Genomic DNA, 18,831 nt, shown 5'->3' on the forward strand with positions numbered 1-18,831 from the left:
TTTGTCCTAAATCTAAATACGAGCTCTGTGCTTGGCACATGGTAGATGTTCAGTAAACATACATGGTCAGGTTGGCTTAAAGAGAGAACAGCTATTACTGCCCGTTTTATCGACTGTATCTCTCTGTTCCTTCTAGTGTTTTCATGAATCTTTAGGATTTTTACTTTCAGAGAAAGAGGAAAATGAATTATTTCACTTTGGTAAATATTTTATTAAAGAGTAAGGATGGTTGGAGATATCTATTATAAAGATTTTGGGGATTGCTTCTGAAGCCCTTGTTTTGAAAGACTCTTAATAAAATCAAGGTATAGAGTTTAATGATCAGAGTCCATTAAAAGTATAAAATGCAGTGATCTGTTATTTGAAAGTTTTCCTTGCATTATTAATAGGCATAAAATACACATTTTTTATTAGGAAATCAAGGGTGAAAACACCACATGTAGATAAACTAATTTAAAGCAGTTTCCTTTCCCATATCACCTCCCCTCACTACCCCTACAGAGCTGGGAAGTGGAAATAGTGGCCACCCTAGTTAATCCCAGTAATTGTATATTTGGGGGCTTTTCAATGTGTAGTACCAGGTATGTCAAGGGGAATTTCACATATAACTGATGGCTTAGCTCTTTCTGTGTATTAAGCAGTATGATAGTTAAGCTTCGTACTCACTTCAAATCTGTAGAGAATGTTAGTACATTTCTCAGCTGGAATCAGCCAAAACAAGACTCTTTGCAGCCACAGAGAGGAGTACCTGTTTCACAGCACAGTCTCTTTGGCTCTTCATTCACTAAACCAAGTTGAAAAAAGTACAGAAGAGACCTATTTTAGACTGAATTTGAGTGTGTGTGTACTAGAGTGTTCAAGTATGTTTAGTTGGGAATAATATTTACATTTTGGGGGTACTGTATAAGCACTTATGTGTGTCTAGATGTGAGTGCCTTCATGCAGAGACTTCTGTGCTATTTAATTTTTCTAATATTACTAAAATTATTAAAATCAGATCTTGCTTGTTCTCTTTAGAACTTCATCGTGGTCAGAGGTATTTTCCTATGCTGTCCGTCCTAACTTTTCAAAAGAAAACTCACTTAAACTTGGAGGTTTTAGTTTTCCTATTGCATTAAAAAAAAATACCTGAAGTCCTTAAACTTTACTGCTGGCAAGAGTTGTACATTTTTAATATCTGTTAAATATACAACCCTTCATGACAGGAATGAAAATATGAGCGCTTTTTTCACATTTACAGAAGAAACGTAAATGTTGAATTCTATATGTCCTTCTAGTGTCTTCTCTAACAAATACCAGGTGGAAACTTAATAAGTACTTGCAGGAAATATTTTCAAAACATGTCTTATGGAAGTGGCAGAGAAAAAGACAAAGAAAGCAGGTGAGATGGGTTGTGTTGTTTCGTTAGTATTTGTGGAAGATGTTGGGTCAGAGTGCACCACTGACTTGGAAGTCAAAGTTAAGTTGCTTCTATCAGTTGTAAGGGAGCATCTTTCATGGGGGCGCAGGGATGATCCCTGCAGTTGGATGTCCAGTTACTTCTCAGCACTGTAGACACAGAGGTACCCTAGACATTTAGCCATCCACCACCCAAGAGCATTTGTTTGAAATATGGAGACCCCTGAATCCTGTTTTGCATGTAATTAAAGTTAGAGGACCTGTTAGGAAAAGCTGTTCTTGACTGACTAGAAAACAAATAATTGTATTCTGTTTCTGATCTTCATTTATAGCACCAGCAACAAGTGGTGCAGGCTGTGGAACGGGCCAAGCAGGTGACCATGGCAGAACTGAACGCCATCATTGGGGTACGTGGCCTTTCCATTTTAGCTCTGATCATCTTAGTGTTTGTTATCAGCTCTCTCTCGCTCTCCTTTTAAATTTTGTTCAACCAAAAGGGCAAAAGGCAATAGAGGACCACAAAGTGAAATGAAGCACTTTGCCTTCAATCTCACGTGAAGTTTGTCAGAAACTGTGGACATATTCTCACCAATTCAAGTTGACAGTGTTCCTGAAAAGTTTCCCCCTAAGGAGACTGGGTAGTTCTTTTTCATAATATTTCTTTCCTTTGCAATCAGCCTCTGTTGCTAGCCTATTGCCAGTAAAAGGACACACATTGCCCTGATGTTAAAATGACCTGATTTCTTTTATCTTTCCTCAAATATAGAGTATCTTAATACCATTTTTAGTGAAGTAAAATGTACATTTTCGCATCTCCCTGCTACTCTTCCTCCCCTGTGATGAGTGGGTCTTTAAGGACTAGTGTCCATTGGTAGTAGAAATAATAGGTGAACTACACCTTTTTGCAAAATCAGAGTCCCAGTTGGAAAATCCTCCCTAGTACCATTAAAGTTGCATAGAAATCCTGCTGGAATTCATAGGTTTGAGCAATCACTCCAACTCCCACTTATATTTTTGTTCTTCCCGATTAAAGTAACCAGTAATAAAATAAGGTGCTAAAACTTAGAAATAATAAAGGCAAAAAATCTTAGCTGAGAAAAGCACAATGTTCACATCTCTGTTTATACAGCTCTTAGGAGTAGTTCCTTAGGTTATTCTAATGAAGACACTACAACTGTACTTTCCTCTTTCTGCCCCCTCCCAAATACTTTCTTTTGTGTATAGATTATACACAAAAGTCTTCTCCCTTTTTTCTCCCTCAGTGTATCAAACACACTTTGAAATGCTAATTATTCCATTTACTTTCATTAAAATTCAAATTGCTGAGTGAAGATGCGGATAAGGGTCGCCTGATAATCAATCTGAAGTGAAGATATTGCTTCAATTATGCCTCTGTCTTTTAACAAGAAAATCAGAACTCTGGGATGGCTGCCGATGGTGGTGGAGCAATAGTCTGATTGCAGCTTGTTTTTAATGGGCTATTTTGAGCTCTATTTTGTGTCCCTCTGACCACAAGAAAATACCAGTAGTAAATTAGAAGATATAATAAATGGAAAAGAGTAACCTTTATTTCCTCAGAAGTGCCCCTTGGAAAGAAGAGGCTGAATCAGAACAAGCCATGTAGAGACTCGTTGTATTTTTTTTGTTTGGGGGGTGGTGGAGAGATGAGAGATGAATACATTTCACAATAGTTTTTATTTCCAAAAATTCCAGAAAACAGCAGTATAAAAATTTCTTTTTTTAACGTTGAGAAAGCTTTAATTTTAAAGTTAGTGTATATGTATATACCAGCTGTGTTTGCTTGAAGCACATGTTGTGTTCCTTTTGGGATATACTTCGATTACCAAATCTCCCAAGGTCACTAGGGATAGAACCTCCTTTTCTCACCCACTATTCAGTCTGCTGTCGAAGGAGAGGATACGTGGTTGAGGACCTATAGAAGAGCTGCCTGGGTCATTTCTGGCTTGGTGTTTATTTTTGTATGAACTGCTAAAATACACGTAGCCATCCTACCTTATGTCTGGTTGGCAGCCCTTTCTAGGAAAACAGAATGCTTTTATGTTTCTTTTTTGAGTCTGACTAGTTACTGTAAGTACAGTGGTGAGGTGAATCTAAATCAAAAACACATTGTTTTGTGTTGGATGTTGCTTAAAAATATGAGGGAAGGTGTAAAAGCAGAACAAGTTCCCTTTCTTTGATCACATCAAGTATATTTTTAATACTGTTTTATATCTATTTCATTTACATACTTTGTTTTGAATGGGATGGCAGATGGCCTTTTCTCAGGGAGAAGATGATTTATTAGACTGTAGCCGAGTAACTGACAGACATATTGTGTATATATGGATTTAATTATTAAAACAAAGTTAATTTAATTTGGTGACCTAAAAACTTATTTGAAGAACTAACTCAGAGCTGCATGCTATCAAAGCAGCGTGTGCTGTAGTTGGTGGATCTGGTGGCAATTCCAAATTATTTGTATCTGAGCAGAAAATGGAATCAAAATCACATCATCTGAGTGTTCTGCAAAACAGATTGCAGAAATAGAAAAAACAAACCCAGCAGTTTTAGGGAGCCACAAACCAAGTGAGAAGGGAAGAGCCCCATTACACCCAACTCGCTTGATGCATTTCCTGTGGCTGCTGTTCGCCGTCTTTGTCTGTTTCAGCCCTGCTTTTAGTGCCTTGTGTCCAGTAGTTTTCAGTTGTAACATTGTGGAACTTTAAATGCACCTGCTGTTCTGTGTCTGGTTAGGCATGGCTGTGTTGTGAGGTGGTGGTATTTTGACCTGCTACCAAAAGTGATGAGAGGTCATTTTTAGATTTTTGTGGCTTGATTTTTAGGTAGTCGTCAGTGATTTTCTGCATCCAGGGAATGAAAGTTTTCCTCCTGAGAGGCAAAGACCCACCTAAGCCCCTGCAGACCTTCATTTATTTCTCACTGCATATGTGTCTGTTTTATGTGTACGCGCACCATCCAGACAAGTGCAGATGTTCCGAAATTTAATGAAGTCTGATGAAGCACGTTTTTAACTCTGCAGTATTATTCTACCTTCATTGGTAAATGAGCCAAACCAGTGATCTATGCAGTTTAAATGCAAAAAGCTGAAGTGAGCCCGAAACCTGGAGAGGCGGCTTGTTCTCTTGACAGTAAGCTAGTTGTGTTTAATGGAATGAAACACAGTTATAATGATTTCTTTCACAGGTCATGTTCAGTTTAAAACTGTTGATAGACTGAAATAAGTTAAATATCATTTATCTTTTATTTATAGGGAAAAAACCCCAGGAAAATGCCTGTGTTGTTTTCTATAGTTAATATTTTGTGTTTTGTTTTGAATTGTTCGTATTTCACATTTCCTTGAAGCTTTCCCAGAGTTCACTCAGATGGGCTGTGGGAACGTTATGCATCTAGTTAGATCTTGTCATGTGTCCTGCTAGCCACTGTGTTTTTAAATTAGAATCTCTGTAAGATCACACTGTCGGAACAACACACAAATTGTAGTTTTAAATCAGTAATATGATCTAATTAGAAATGATGTTTTCATTTCCTGTATTACTAAATTGAGTCATCTGACTATCTTAAAATGCTTTTTAAATCCATTGCACTATATAATCAGCACATGCTGTGTGAATGTGGTTATGTTTAATAAAGGAGGCTACGTTGGAACCTCAAAGGAATTTCACCAAAGAAACTACCATTAAGAAAAAAGTTGTTAGTACAAACATTGGAAAAGAAAATGTTTGCATGTAAAACTAGAAAATGGGGTTCCTTTGGATTCCTTCCCCCTCTTTTTCAACCTCTTTGAGAAAAGAAATGATAGAAGTGTGCATTTTTTTAAAGAGCACACCCCCTTAAAAAATCCTTAAGAACAGGTATGCCATGGTGTTGTAGGAAAATGCAGTTTAGCACAAGAAATGCTGAACCTCAATTTTTAGCAGTGACATTTTAATGATAGGAAGTCTGCAAAATTATTTGCCATCAATTGTAAAGGCAATAACAAGCCTTGGTGGTTTTTCACACTCTCTGTGTTAAGTGCTTTCAGAATGACAGCGTAAACTGTGTTAGAGAACTCCAAGGAAGTAAAACTGATTAAAATGTTCATGCTTGAATGGTGCTGATGGAATAGTTCATTTGGACTTTCTCTACCTCCTGCAGCTCAAGCTGAAATATTAAAATTCAGTGGATTTAAATCTCTCTCCTCTCAGCTCAGGAAAAAAACATTACATTTTAATAGGTTTTAAACCCATAATTCATTGGTTTGGAGCAGCACTATTAAATCTATTTAAATATTACTTGTATTACTAAGGCAATGATTTAAATGACTATGCCTTTACCATTCTATGTGTTTGAGTTAGTTTAAAAAAAGAAAGACAATACCCTTGGGGTTTTTTCCCTTCCTCTTAGCATTTTGTTTTATTGTCCTTGTCCTATGATTGGCCCTTAAATTGTGTGTGTGTGTGTGTGTGTGTATGTGTGTGTGTGTACACACATATATGCATTTTAGATTGGCATTCTGGCACAAGGTCTTGGAGTATGACAGTTTTAAAATGGTACGTCCCTCTTTTTCCATTGTAGATTTTAAAAACAGCCATTTTAAGTTTCAGAGGCATTTAGATCCACCACCGTGATAATTTCCCTTGTTGTCTTTATAAACTAATTAGCCATTAGGCAAAAAAGCTGAAAGATACAAATTTGTGTATATATTAAAACATGTGTGTGTATATGTGTTTTCCCCGCCATTACATCACAGCCTCTAATAGCACAAAGTTTGAAATAAAGTTAAAAATACAACTTCACTTTTTTGACAAAAGCAAAAATGTGTGAAGTATCTGAGAGCCATATTTTATCTCTTCTGTGTTTGCTAATAAAGGGCTTTCCAGAGGTATTCTTAATTTTTGCAGTAGTTGTAACTCTTCACCCCTTTTGGGCACCAGATATCCTGCAGTGCAGAAACGGTGTTGTCCTTCCTTGGCTCACCTCATACCCTCCTTATCTGCCTTTCTCTGTAGTCATTGCCACTACAACATGTTTTCTGTGGCTTGACACCTCCCCTCAGCCTCACTGGGAAGCTCTTTCATTTCCCCAGTGCTTTTTGTGGGGAATCCACTCCTCACTTAGGCGTGTGCAACGTAGAAGAGTGAGGGAGTTTCTCCTCACCATGGGGTAATCCTGGGCTCATATATGGTAAGCAGTCAGTGGAACGCTCCCCTCCTGACCCTTTGGTGGGCGATTTTGAGATGCTTTCTGCATACAGTCCTTCACGGGGGGGGGGGGGGGGGTCCCAGCAGGATGGAGTTCAGTTGCCTAAAGTAGTGATCAGCTACCTTGTTTTGAGTTTTTCCCTCCTTCCCTGATCAATTTCTTCAGGCCCCACTCCTGTTTTGGAATCATTTTTCCCGATTAACTGCAGTCAAGTCCCGTCCCTCCGCTTTCCTGGAGAATATAAGACCCTCAGTATTTGACCTCATAGACCTCAAGCTCTTTAAGGGGGCTTTCTGGTGTAGGTAGGCAATTGAACTCACGTGCTACAATCATAGTTTGTTGTGAGTTCTGTGCATAAAACATTTTCTTTAACGTCTCAGCTTTTACATTGTTTTTTAAATGACTACTTTTCAGTGAACTTAAAGGTGAGCTTCTCTTTCTTGTTGTTCTGATTACTATCGGTATTTTCTAAATGTATATTATATGGAATAAACTTAAAAACAAGCTTGGTTATATCAGAGATTGTTATTCCAGCTTTGTTACTGTCTTTACTCAACAGTGTGCCTGGAGCTTAAAGGCTTTATAAAATATGCTGGCCACTGACTACATGCTGTACATAGATTGGTGGGATAAGGGTTGGGGGTGGAGGGCGGAGGCTGGTTTTCTGCAGTTGTAGGGCTTTGCTTACCTGCTCATCTAAGCCAAAGAAAGCAGTTTTAACGTCGTTCTACACATTCCTGTATCTTATATTGGTATGTGTGCCCCTCACTTTTGGTTGTTTTTTTATTTTTTTTAACTTGTTCATTTACTGTGGATCAGGGGACTGTGTTATTGAGTGATGTAGTCATAATCTAATCTTTGTGCTATAATTTGATGAGGCTCTAAGAGGCAGTAATTTCCCTTCTCTCATATCAAAGACTCTCATATACTTAAGTAATTTTTAAACGCTGTCTCTACTTCAGAACTCCCTAAAAAAACCTAGATAAAGAACAGGATTTCTAATCTGTGCTTACTTTGTACACTCTGTTAATTTCTCTTATAAAGCTTCTCTAGAAGAAATTTCTAGAAGCTAGTCAGTTTTGTTTGTTCTTAATTGTTGCTAACCTGAAGTGCTACTGTTTTGCCCCTGTTGAAGGGGGAGCCCTCTCTCCCTCCTTCCTCCTAATAAATGTATTTCCATAGCTCCTGGTAGATTTAAGCACACAGTGTTACAGGAGTTGCAGAATGTGGCTGGGTGGGTGCATCTGACTTAGCTTAAAGCACGTGGGCTTTGGGCTTCCACTAAGAAGAAACTGGAGTTTCCCAGAGCTGTGCATCTGCATTTCATTCACACCAGTGCACAGCAGGCGGAGTCTGTGTAGGGGTCCAGAGGACTGGTTGGGAAGTGTTACACAGAAAAGCAGGTTTCACTCAAGGCAGCTCGCAAGTTTGCACATTGTTATCCCTTTTTTATTGGTTAGTGTGGTGTTTTTTTGTCTTTTTTTTATTTGTTCCCATTTTGCTTCCCCTTTTCTAGTTCTCTCACTGACTTCTTCCCAGTAATGTTTCTACAAGCAACATCACCAACTCCCATCTAGCCAGACCTTTTCTCGCGTGGACCCAGCCTGCCTTGTGTCCCTCAAATCTGGGAGAGAGGAGGCAGGCTCCCCCCGAAACAGGCAATTAAAGGATTGATAACTTAGGCTAAGTTTTAAGGACTGTTGGTGTGTGTTTTCCTCAAAGCTCCCTAGCATATCAGTCTCCCTAAAAATGCATTTGTGATCTTATCTCCTAAGGACTTTTGTGAAAAGGTTAGAACCTTTTATAGAATACTAAGAATAATTTAATGATTACATCTACTCATTCATTCGTTCATTCATTCGTTGCAGCCCATTAAAGGGGCACGTTGAAATATTTTTTAATGTTTTCTGAAACATATTCTGAAATGATCCTCAGATTACATTTAAATCATCTTACTGAGGTTTTGGTGTTTGCAAGCTTTCTGATTTTACATTTTACTACAAATAAATCAACCTTAATTAGCACATTTTAATTTCAGTAAAACCTTAGTGTCCAAGGATAGCAGAATAAGGAGAAATAGGTAATAGAAAACGTGGTAAAAATGACGCTGCGTGCATTTATAAATTTGTATTTTTTTAAATTTGGAATTGGGAGCAATACATATTATTAATATTCTATATATTTTTAACGATTTATCAAGGTATAATTTACACAAAGTAAAATTTACTCTTTCTAGCTTATAGTTCTGTGAGTTTGACAACCGAATATAGTCATGTGACTGCCACCACTGTCAAGGTACAGAATTTTTCTCTCCTGCCTTGCCCTGCCTCCCCAAACTCCTTTGTTCTTTGTAGTCTGTCCTTTTCCCTACCCCAGCCCCTGGCAGCTGCCCATGATGTTTTTTCTCCCAAAGTGAGCCTTTTTGAGAATGTCATATAAATGGAATTATGCACTATGTAACCTTTTGAGTTTTCGTCTTCAGTTAGCATAGTGCATTTGAGGTTTGTCTATGTGGTTGCCTGTATCAGCAGTTAGTTCCTTTGTATAGCTGAATAATATTCCAGTATGGATATACCAGTTTATTTAGCCATTCACCCCTTGAAGGACAGTTGGGTTGTCCCCAGGTTTTGGTGTTTGTGAATAAAGCCTGAGTAAATATTAACATGCAGGTTTTTGTAAATTTTGTAAGTTTTCCCCTAGAAGTGGGATTGCTGAGTTATATGGTTAGTGTATGTTTAAAGTAACTGACACAGTGTTTCCCAAAATGACCATACTGTTTTTCAGTCTTCACTGTTATGTATGAGAGAACCTTTGTTCCACATCCTCACTAGCACTTGGAATGGTAGGTTTGGGGAGTTTTTAGCGATTTCTGATACGTGTATAGTGGTACTTGTGTTTTTGTGTATTTCCATAATATAGCGAGTGATGTTGAGTGTCTTTTTATGTGCTTATTTGCCATCTCTATATCTTCTCCTGTAAGTATCTGCTCAAATCTTTGCCTGTTTTTCTTGAGTCAGTTATTTTATTTTTATCAAGTATTTTGAGATTAAAAAAAAAATATTCTGGACATATGTACTTTATTTTGCAAATATTTTCTCCCAATCTGTAGTCATCCTTTAATATTTTTTTGATAATGTCTCTTGACGAGCAGAAGTCTTGAACATGGATGAAGTCTAATTTATGAATTTTTTTTCTTTTGAGTCCTACTTTTGACTCCTGTTGGTTCTCAGTAATCTCTGCCTCACCCACAACCACAAATATTTTCTCTTAGTTTTTCTTCTAAAAGTTTTATGTTTAGACCCATGATCCGGTTGGAGTTAATTTTTGTTTATGGTGTGAGATATGGGGATATGGGTTGAATTTCTTTTCTTTTTCTCCCCCTCCACCCCAAGATGGACATTCGATTCAGTTGGTCCAGCACCATTTGTTGAAGACTGTCTTTTCTCCATTCAGTTGCTTTGCATCATTGTCGAAAATCTATTGACTATATTGTGTGGGGTCCATTTTCTGGCCTTTTTTTGTTCTATTAAACTGGGTGTGTCTTTTTTTTTTGCCAATGACACGCTGTCTTGATTTTTGTAGCCTTCATTGCTATTCCCCATTCCATTTTGCTGGTTTCTTTGTTTGTTTTTCTTTTCTTGGTTGCCTTCTTTCCAGTATCCCTCAGAACTCAGGTCCTTAACTGTCAGTATCCAAGAGACTGGCTGATGGATGAAGGGGAAGAATCCAAGCTCAGTAGAACAACTTTCTGTCATTTAAAAAATGGCGTCTGTTCTGCCTCTAGACTGTTCTCTTAAGGGTGACTGCTTCTGCCTCCTCCCCCTGGTCCCGGGTACTCCTTCTGCTATAGCCTCCAGCAGCTTCCTCCTGATAGTTTCCTGTTTGTGCATTTGTCTTTCTGTTCTTCATTCTGTACATAGCAGCCAGAATGATCTTCTTCTAAAATACAAATTGGATCTGTTTGCTCCCCAGCTTAAAGCCTGTCTCTGATGGCTGCCCATTTTGCTTAGAATGAAGTCTGAATTTCTTACCATGGCCCACAAGTCTCTGTGTGTGCTCACCCTTCACCCACCTCTCTGATTCCACATACCCCTCACTCGATTCATGTGACTTTTAGCCATTGGGCCTTTCTTCTGTCCCTGGATATCCCAGGCATCTTCTTGACTGAGGGATTGTGTACCAGCTCTTCTACCTTCTAGAACCCCCATCCTCCATGTCTTGACATGGTCTTCCTCATGCTCCTCTTTAAAATCTCAGCTCACTGTTTACAGTAGCCAGGACATGGAAGCAACCTAAGTGTCCATCGACAGAGGAATGGATAAAGAAGATGTGGCACACAAGTACAATGGAATATTACTCAGCCATAAAAAAATGAAATTGAATTATTTATAATGAGGTAGATGGACCTAGAGACTGTCATAACAGAGTGAAGTAAGTCAGAAAGAGAACAAAAAATACCATATGCTAAAACATATATATGGAATCTAAAAAAAAAAAGGGTTCTGAAGAACCTAGGGGCAGGGCAGGAATAAAGATACAGACATAGAGAATGGACTTGAGGACACGGGGAGGGGGAAGGGTAAGCTGGGAGGAAGTGAGAGTGTGGCATGGACATATATACACTATCAAATGTAAAACAGATAGCTAGTGGGGAAGCAGCCCTCAGCATAGTGCTTTGTGTCTACCTAGAGGGGTGGGATAGGGAGGGTGGGAGGGAGATGCAAGAGGGAGGGGATATGGGGATATATGTATACGTATAGCTAATTCACTTATGTTATACAGCACAAACTAACACACCATTGTAAAGCAATTGTACTTCGACAAAGATGTTAAAAAAAAAAAAATTAAAATCTCAGCTGAGATGTTTCTCAGATGAGAAAGGACTTCCCTGGCTGGCAGATTTTAGTAGCTCTTTCACCCAATTCATTCTCTGTACAGTAGCCTGTTTTATTTTCCTCAGAGCATTTACCATTTATTTGTTTATGTGTGTGTTAATTTCCCTTCACTAACAGGTGGGATCTTATTCCCTTTTATAGCCGTGGTGCCTAGAACAATATGTAGCTCATCATTTTCAATAAATATTTGTATAATAAATACTCAGTAACTGTTCAATAAACATGCAGTAATTTATTATATTTAATAAATATTTGTTAAATGAACAAATATTCTATTTTGACCTATTTTTGCATTTTGATGTTTTGTCCCACAATTTTGAGCCAAGGTTGAGAGGAAGGAAGCGTGGACTGGTAGGAAATACATACACAATCCTGGGTGTCACTTGTAGTATGATCTTAGGAATTTCATTTAAAAGTTTTCTCACCTGTAGAATGCAGGACTGGAGCTGATAGCCACTAAAGTGCTGTCCAGTTTTCTAGTATTGTATGGTTTGCAAGCCTGTTTGTTTTGATGACTCTGGAATTTTTATTTTAAAACTTGGGGGCCTTTTGTGTCACAGTTATTTCTCTAGATTTACATCCCTAGCCTTATATTCTTTTCCCTAAGGGAGTAATTACAAATAGCAAGCATTTATTGACTATTTGCGTTGTGCTAGTACTGTGCTTATTTAGCATTTGTAGACATTATTTTGTTTAAGCTTCATATCAACCCCATGAGGAAGGGAGTATTATTGTCCCAGCTTTACCAATAATGAAACCAAGCCTCTGAAGGGGTAAGTAGTTTTCTGAAGGCCACACAGGGAGGAAGTGAACCAAACTTAGAACGACTTCAGAACTCACACATTTAACCATTCTGTTACACTTGTTCCTTATTTGTTCCCTTGACTCTGTTCTTTCTTTTACTCTGGGATCAATAGGCTGTTTATCCTGAGATCCTTTATAGTATTGTCCAGTGTTTGGGGTCCAGAGCTCAATCAGGGAAGTGAAATTGGGTGTGCCTGATGCACATAGTAATTGGTTAGCCTAAGTTGAAATGTATACTAGCTCCACCTATCAATTGGATACTCATACTGTGTTTCTTCCTGCTTTTTGTAACTTACTGTCATATGTAAGAATCAAAAGTTGTCGTAAACACCAGTACCAAGACAGGTATTTTTAACCTAGGTCCTTGGATCGTCTTGGGTTTCATGCTTGGGTATCAAGCTGTCCATTAGTTTCCTGAGATGCTGGCAGAATTGTGTGTGTTAGGGGTGTGTGGAGGATGTACATTGTCCAGAGAAGAAATTCTGGTCTTAGGTTCACAAAAGGTCTCATGACAAAAAATGTTTGAGCCTGCACCTTACCATGAATCGATTTGCACAAGATCCTGACATAGTACAGTACTTGTTGGAATGTGTGTAGACAGAAGGCAGTTGTTTATAGCACTATAAGGAGACATTGCTGCAAAATTGTTCAGAAACCTGGAAATCACAAGTTTACACTGAATTTGTTTCTAAATAGTGCCCCGGGGATGAGGGAGTTTCTTGAACTATTGGCGGGTTAAGAAAAACAACAACAACAAAAAACTGCATTATGTTGATACTGTCATAGGTATTACGGAAAATAAGTTAACCACATTATTAAACATTTGATCTTGAACAACTAATGATAATGATTGCTTGGGATATTTTTTGTATTAAGAGGTATTAACTGGAGCTTAGCAGCTGCCTTCACATAGTTGTATCAAAAGAAAATACAGGCAAGTAAGTATTTCAGAATACTTTTATTAGTCTCCTGTTCATACATGTACCTTTTAAAGGCCTGGGGCACAATGACGATTAAGAACTGGTCCCTGCCTCGTGGTCCCTGTGTTCATGATTTTGTGGGAGAGGTAGATCCATAGATGGATGAATCGTGTTTTATACAAAGTTATGAACCAAGCACATGGGGACACCGGATGGGCTAGCAGTTACCCATTGAAAGCAAAAGCCTGAGGGTAAGCTAATTATAGGCAGTAGTGGGTGAGGGAGAGGGATAACTGCTGGAGGACCACACAAAGGGCGGGGACTAGTGAGGGGGGACATAAGGCACAGGGATTGCCAGTACATTTGGGGGAGTTCTATTTTTGAAATTATCTTATTCTCTTAGGATAAACTGTGCTTTTTCTTCATTTCTCCATCTTGAGAAAATTTTGTCCATCCTACTTGTGAATAACACTACTTCATGGGATATATTAATATTGCAAACTTAAATAATGCTGTTGACCTAATAAGCAAGAGCTAGAGCTAACCCCGTCCCCCAGACCTTTAAGTAAAACTTAACGGCACATTCTTGAATCCTTTTTAAGGTAGCTCCGTGGCTATTCTGCCTTTGTGATTCTCATACATTTTTTTTTCTCCCTGGTAGATTCCGATGAAGGGGGAGAGTTAATCTTGGTGCTCAGGTAGTCTTCTGTGACTAACAGGGACAGTGCCACTGTGATCCCGAAGCAAAGTGGCAGTTGTGTATTTTTTTTATTTTCCCAGATGTTTCTGGGTTGATCCAAAACAATTTATAGACACAACTCTGTATATGTTAATATCTGGGAAAAGAAACTGTTGAGGGCAGGAGAACAATTTAAGCTGCTGTCTACCTGGATTGAAAACTCAGGTTGTTTTGGAGTTCCTTTCAGCTCATATCCTCAGATGGCCTACGAGCAAAGATAATGTCAAGGCAGGCTTTGTTGGTTGTTTCTTGCAGGCTGAACCTACCTCCTACTATGGCTGAAACGTCCAGGTGCTCTGTCCAGCCTTCCTCACAGATGAGCTGTGGGCATGTGATCCTGTCCAGGTCAAGGACATGTAAAGAAATGCCTTTTTCTCTTTAACGAAAGACCCATAAAGAGAAAATTGCCCTCTTTCCGTGCTTGACCATGGTTGTGTGAGGATGAGTTAATGTTCACTTCTGCAGCAGCCATCCTGGGGGACATGGGTTGTGAGAGAGGTCAGGAGAACCAGAGATGCTGACCCAAAGCCTTGATACTGCTGTCATCCAACCAAGCCTGGACTTGTTCTGTGAGTAATAAAAACCCCTATTATTTAGGCCACTTTTATTTGGGGATTCTGTAACTTGCAGAGGAACTGTCTTAAGTGATAGATTGCTAAACCATGGTGACTCTCCATACATATCTCATAATTAGAAACAACCTAACCTTTAACCAGTGGGAGACTAGTTAAGTGAACTCTCATATCTATACAGTGGCATGTATTGTACAGCCATTACGAGTGATATAGTGAAAGCATTATTTAGAGGTATGGGAAAATGTTCTTTGATATGCTAAATAGGAAAGGAAGCATTTAACAAGATAGCATGATGTTATTTTTGTTTAAAAATGCTTATATATGCATTGAAAAAATGCTGGATGGGCTCATCAGCATTATAGTTTGTTTGGCTGGTAGGATTATGTGTGACTTTCAGTTTCTTTCCATTCTGCTTGTCTTCGTTATTCATAAAACTTTTCTAATCTTAAAACTATAAATGTGAACATAAAACTACTCTATAAAAATATTAATTAAAAAATTGTAAAATAAGATTGTATTTGTAGGCCCATTTTGCCTCTCTTCTGAACCATCTGAGTAAATAGTACAACCGTCTACCCAGTTGCTTGGGACCCATCTTTGCAAGGTATCTCGATTTTTCCAGTTATTCTCACCCCCTTCTCCTTCCATAACCATGTCTTTCTGTGCCATCTCCGAAATAGATCTTAAGTCCTTCTACTCTTTGCAACTTGTACTGCCACAACCCTAATCCAAGTCTTTTTTTTTTTTTTTCCAAGTCATTATTTTTTGGTTTGAATCCCTGTATTACCTTCTTGCTGGTCTCTCCTTTCATCCTGGCCGCTCTCAGATCCAGTCTCCACATACCATATGAACTTTTAAAATGTTTAGATTATGTAATACTCTAGCTCAAAATAGTTAGTATAATGTCTTTATATAGGCCAATTAAATAGAATAAAGTACTCAGAAATTGATCAACGTATGTATGTCAGAGGGGCAGGCAGATCAGTGTGGAAAAAGATGGACACCGGGGGGATAGTAGGTTATTTTTGTGGAAAAAAAATGAAATTGGATCCACCTATCTCATCATATGCAGAAGTCAATCTGAAAAGTATGAAAAGATAGAACTTTAAAACTTTCAGAGAAGAAAAACAACCAAGAAGACTTTTTACCTTGGGGTAGAGAAGTATTTCTTAATGGGTCACTGAAAGCTCAAACCATAAGAAAAAGATATTACTCAGTTAAAATGAAAAGCGTCTGTTCATCAGAAGATATCTTAAAGAAAATGAAAAGATAAGCCAGAAACTGAGAGAAGATATTTCTTAACACGTATAGCCAACAAATAATTATCCAGCTTTTACCAGTTTTGTACAAACTAAAAGTTCAGACTTAACAAAACAACAACTCACCACTGCCTAAAGCTCTCATTATTAAGTGAAAGTGTAAAGCCCTTTCTGTCTGTGATCTGATTCCCATAATGTTGCATCTGACCCCACTTCCTCCTTGTTCACTGGGTTCCCACCAGACTTCTTTTTCTTCCTTGGTCACTGCAGGCTCCTTTCCCTATCTGGGCCTTTGCAACTGCTTTTTTTCTCATATCTGTGATTCTGTTCTCCCAGCTCTAGGTGCTCTCATTCTTATCCTTCAGATCTTAGTTCAGAGGTCACTTCTTCAGAGGGGCTGTCTCTTGATTCTTATGAATGAACGGTTATTTACCAATTGTGTTAAGACCTCCCTAGTTAAGAAAGGTCCTGATGGGGCAGCAGGTGGTACTTCACTGGGCTGGATGGTGAAGACTTGTGTTCCATTCTTGATGCGGATACAATTTCCCACTGACTTTTACCTTGGGCCTCACATATGCAGGTGTTGGCCTGTAAAATTCTGCACACAATTCCAGTGTGGTATATAGTTTGCCAGATCGTCAAGCAATTCTCTGATACCAGCTGGGTGTGTCATACAGTTCAACTGGAGATAGCATCAGATCCCACAGGTTAAGGGCTCAGCTCCACAAGAATGCCCCTCCTCCCTGCACTTCAGACACCAGTCCCAAATACAGGTTATCATCTGTGTTTTTAACAGCCTCCTCCTTGAGTTTAATTAATTTGCTAGAGCAGCTCACAGAACTCAGAGAAACATGTAACTTAACAAATTACCTGTTTTTTAATAAAAGGATGCAACTCAGGGACAGTCACATGGAAGTCAGATACATAGGGCAAGGTATGGGGAAAGGATCCACACCCTCTCCAAGTGCGCTACTCTCCCCAAATCTCCCTGTGTTCACCGACCTGGAAGCTTTCCAAACCCTGTCCTTTGGGTTGTTCTGGAGGTTTCCTTATATATGCATGATTGACTAAATCAGTGGCCATTGGTGATTGAACTCAACTCTCCAGCCACTCTCCCCTCCCTCCCTGAAGGTCTGGTGCGTGGGACTGAAAGGTCCAACATTCTGGTCACGTGGTTGGTTCTCCTAGCAACCGGCTCCCAACCCAACCACAAGTGCCCAGCGAAAGTCACGTCATTAACATAACAAAAGACACCTTTTATTGCTCTCTGCACTTAGGAAATTCCTAGAATTTTTGGACCCCTGTGCCCAGAACTGAACTAAGACCAAATATTTATTTCTTATTGTAAATCACAGTATCACAGCCTGGTTCAGTGTTTTTCAAATTGCAGTTCCTGAGATTCATGACTATGCAGTGAAATCAATAGTCTACATTTTTTATTTTAAAAAAGAAGAGAATAGAAAATATAAAAATGTGCCGCACATAGTATTTGGTATTTGTTAAACTTGTTTCATTTACATGTCTATTCTATGCAGATATACAACATGCACACACGGGAGTTGTGGTCAAAATGTTGGAAAGCGACTCATCTAGCTGTCATCTGAGGTTCATTCTACTTCTAAAGTTCTAAGGTCAACTGCAGGGTTACTGAAGAATCTGAAGTAGATAGGCTTTTTAGATGCAGATTTACTTTTAAAGAATACTGTGAAGTAACTAAAGAAAGCTTTTCTGAGCAGGATCCCTTAGCTTGGTAACTTTAATGACTACAACACAAAATAGAAGCCTTGGTTTCAGTAAGATAATATGTTAAAATCTCTTCAAAAAATTAATTAAATAGTTTAAACAAGCCTCCAGGAAAATGTATTTCTGTTATTAATTTGCTTAGAAAAACTTCTAGTAAACTATGGACCAATTCAGAAAAAATTCTAATAGGATTTCTGATGGGAAAGTTAATATAATAACTCAGGGTCGGGGGACTTTTGTCCTTTCCTTTTCTTGCTGTTATTACTTTGTGAGTTAAACTGCAAGTTAAGACAGTGGAATCCTTGGCACAGGACTCATGGAATTTGCTTCTTTGCTTGTTACCTGTCTTCCCCTTAAAGACCAGTCCAGAGATCTTGAAGACCATAGGGATCTATGGTTTTAGTGTGAGAAACTTATCCCTGCAGTGATAATCTTTGTTGGGTTGCTATAAATGCTGGTCTTTCCCCTGCAGTAAATCTCATGTTTTAAGTCATCAGGAATGAATTATAGATAAGCTTAGGTTGTAAAGTTCCTTCCTTTGTTCTTTTTTATATTCTTCCTTCTTTCTATGGATTCACTTAACTTTTAGCTTTTGCTAGAGATATTTGTTCAAAGCAAGAACTCCCAATCTTCTGTCTAGAAGGGCACATCCTATTTTCCCCACCTCTACAACTACAGGGAAGTGGAAAGAATAGTAAAACAAACACTGTGTACTTATCACCTAGATTCACCAGTTAATATTTTGTCACTTTTGCTTTGTAATGTGTATACAGACAGACAGACAGATATATACTTTGTGTGTGCCAAATTGTTTGAAAGTAAGAGGCAGGGAGACATGATATTTCACCCCTTAATGTATCAGCGTGCATCTTCTATAAACAATTTTCCAGTATAAGCATGATACAGTTAAGACCTCCATATATCCAGTGTATAGTTCAAATTCGTATTTCTCTAGTTGTCAACAGAAAGTCCTTGATAGCTCGTCTTTCTTCATAGCAGTGATCGCCTAATCTGGTACTCACATTCAAGAGTGGCTTTGTTGTGCTGTCTCTTCAGTCTTCCCTCACACCCCCAAGAAACAGTCCCCAAGCGATTTCACTTTATGACTTTGGCATTTTGAAGATTCCAGGCCAGCCTGGTGGACCGCCCTACAGCCTGGACTCATCTGCTTGTTTTCTGATGTTTAGATTCAGGTTAAGTATTTTTAGTAAAAACACTACCTTGGTGATGTTGTGTACCTGCGTGATGCTGTGTATTTCCCAGTTGTATCACAATTGTTGGCGAAGCTATTAATCT

At 38.6% G+C, this 18,831-nt stretch overlaps 1 protein-coding gene across 4 annotated transcripts in view; it reads left to right on the forward strand.

Moving 5' to 3' along the window:
• The window catches only part of TLE4 (TLE family member 4, transcriptional corepressor), a 151,450-nt gene that overhangs the window by 46,980 nt on the left and 85,639 nt on the right, over positions 1-18,831 (forward strand). For 2 of the 4 annotated variants that reach the window (XM_059071164.2, XM_059071165.2), the window contains exon 6: positions 1,731-1,805. The exons of the other annotated variants lie outside the window; for them this stretch is intronic. In XM_059071164.2, coding sequence (XP_058927147.1) covers positions 1,731-1,805 — 75 coding nt within the window. The remainder of the gene's footprint in view (positions 1-1,730; positions 1,806-18,831) is intronic. 4 annotated transcript variants of the gene reach the window in all.

Source organism: Kogia breviceps, chromosome 8, assembly GCF_026419965.1.
Source record: "Kogia breviceps isolate mKogBre1 chromosome 8, mKogBre1 haplotype 1, whole genome shotgun sequence".
Taxonomy (NCBI): Eukaryota; Metazoa; Chordata; class Mammalia; order Artiodactyla; family Physeteridae; genus Kogia; species Kogia breviceps.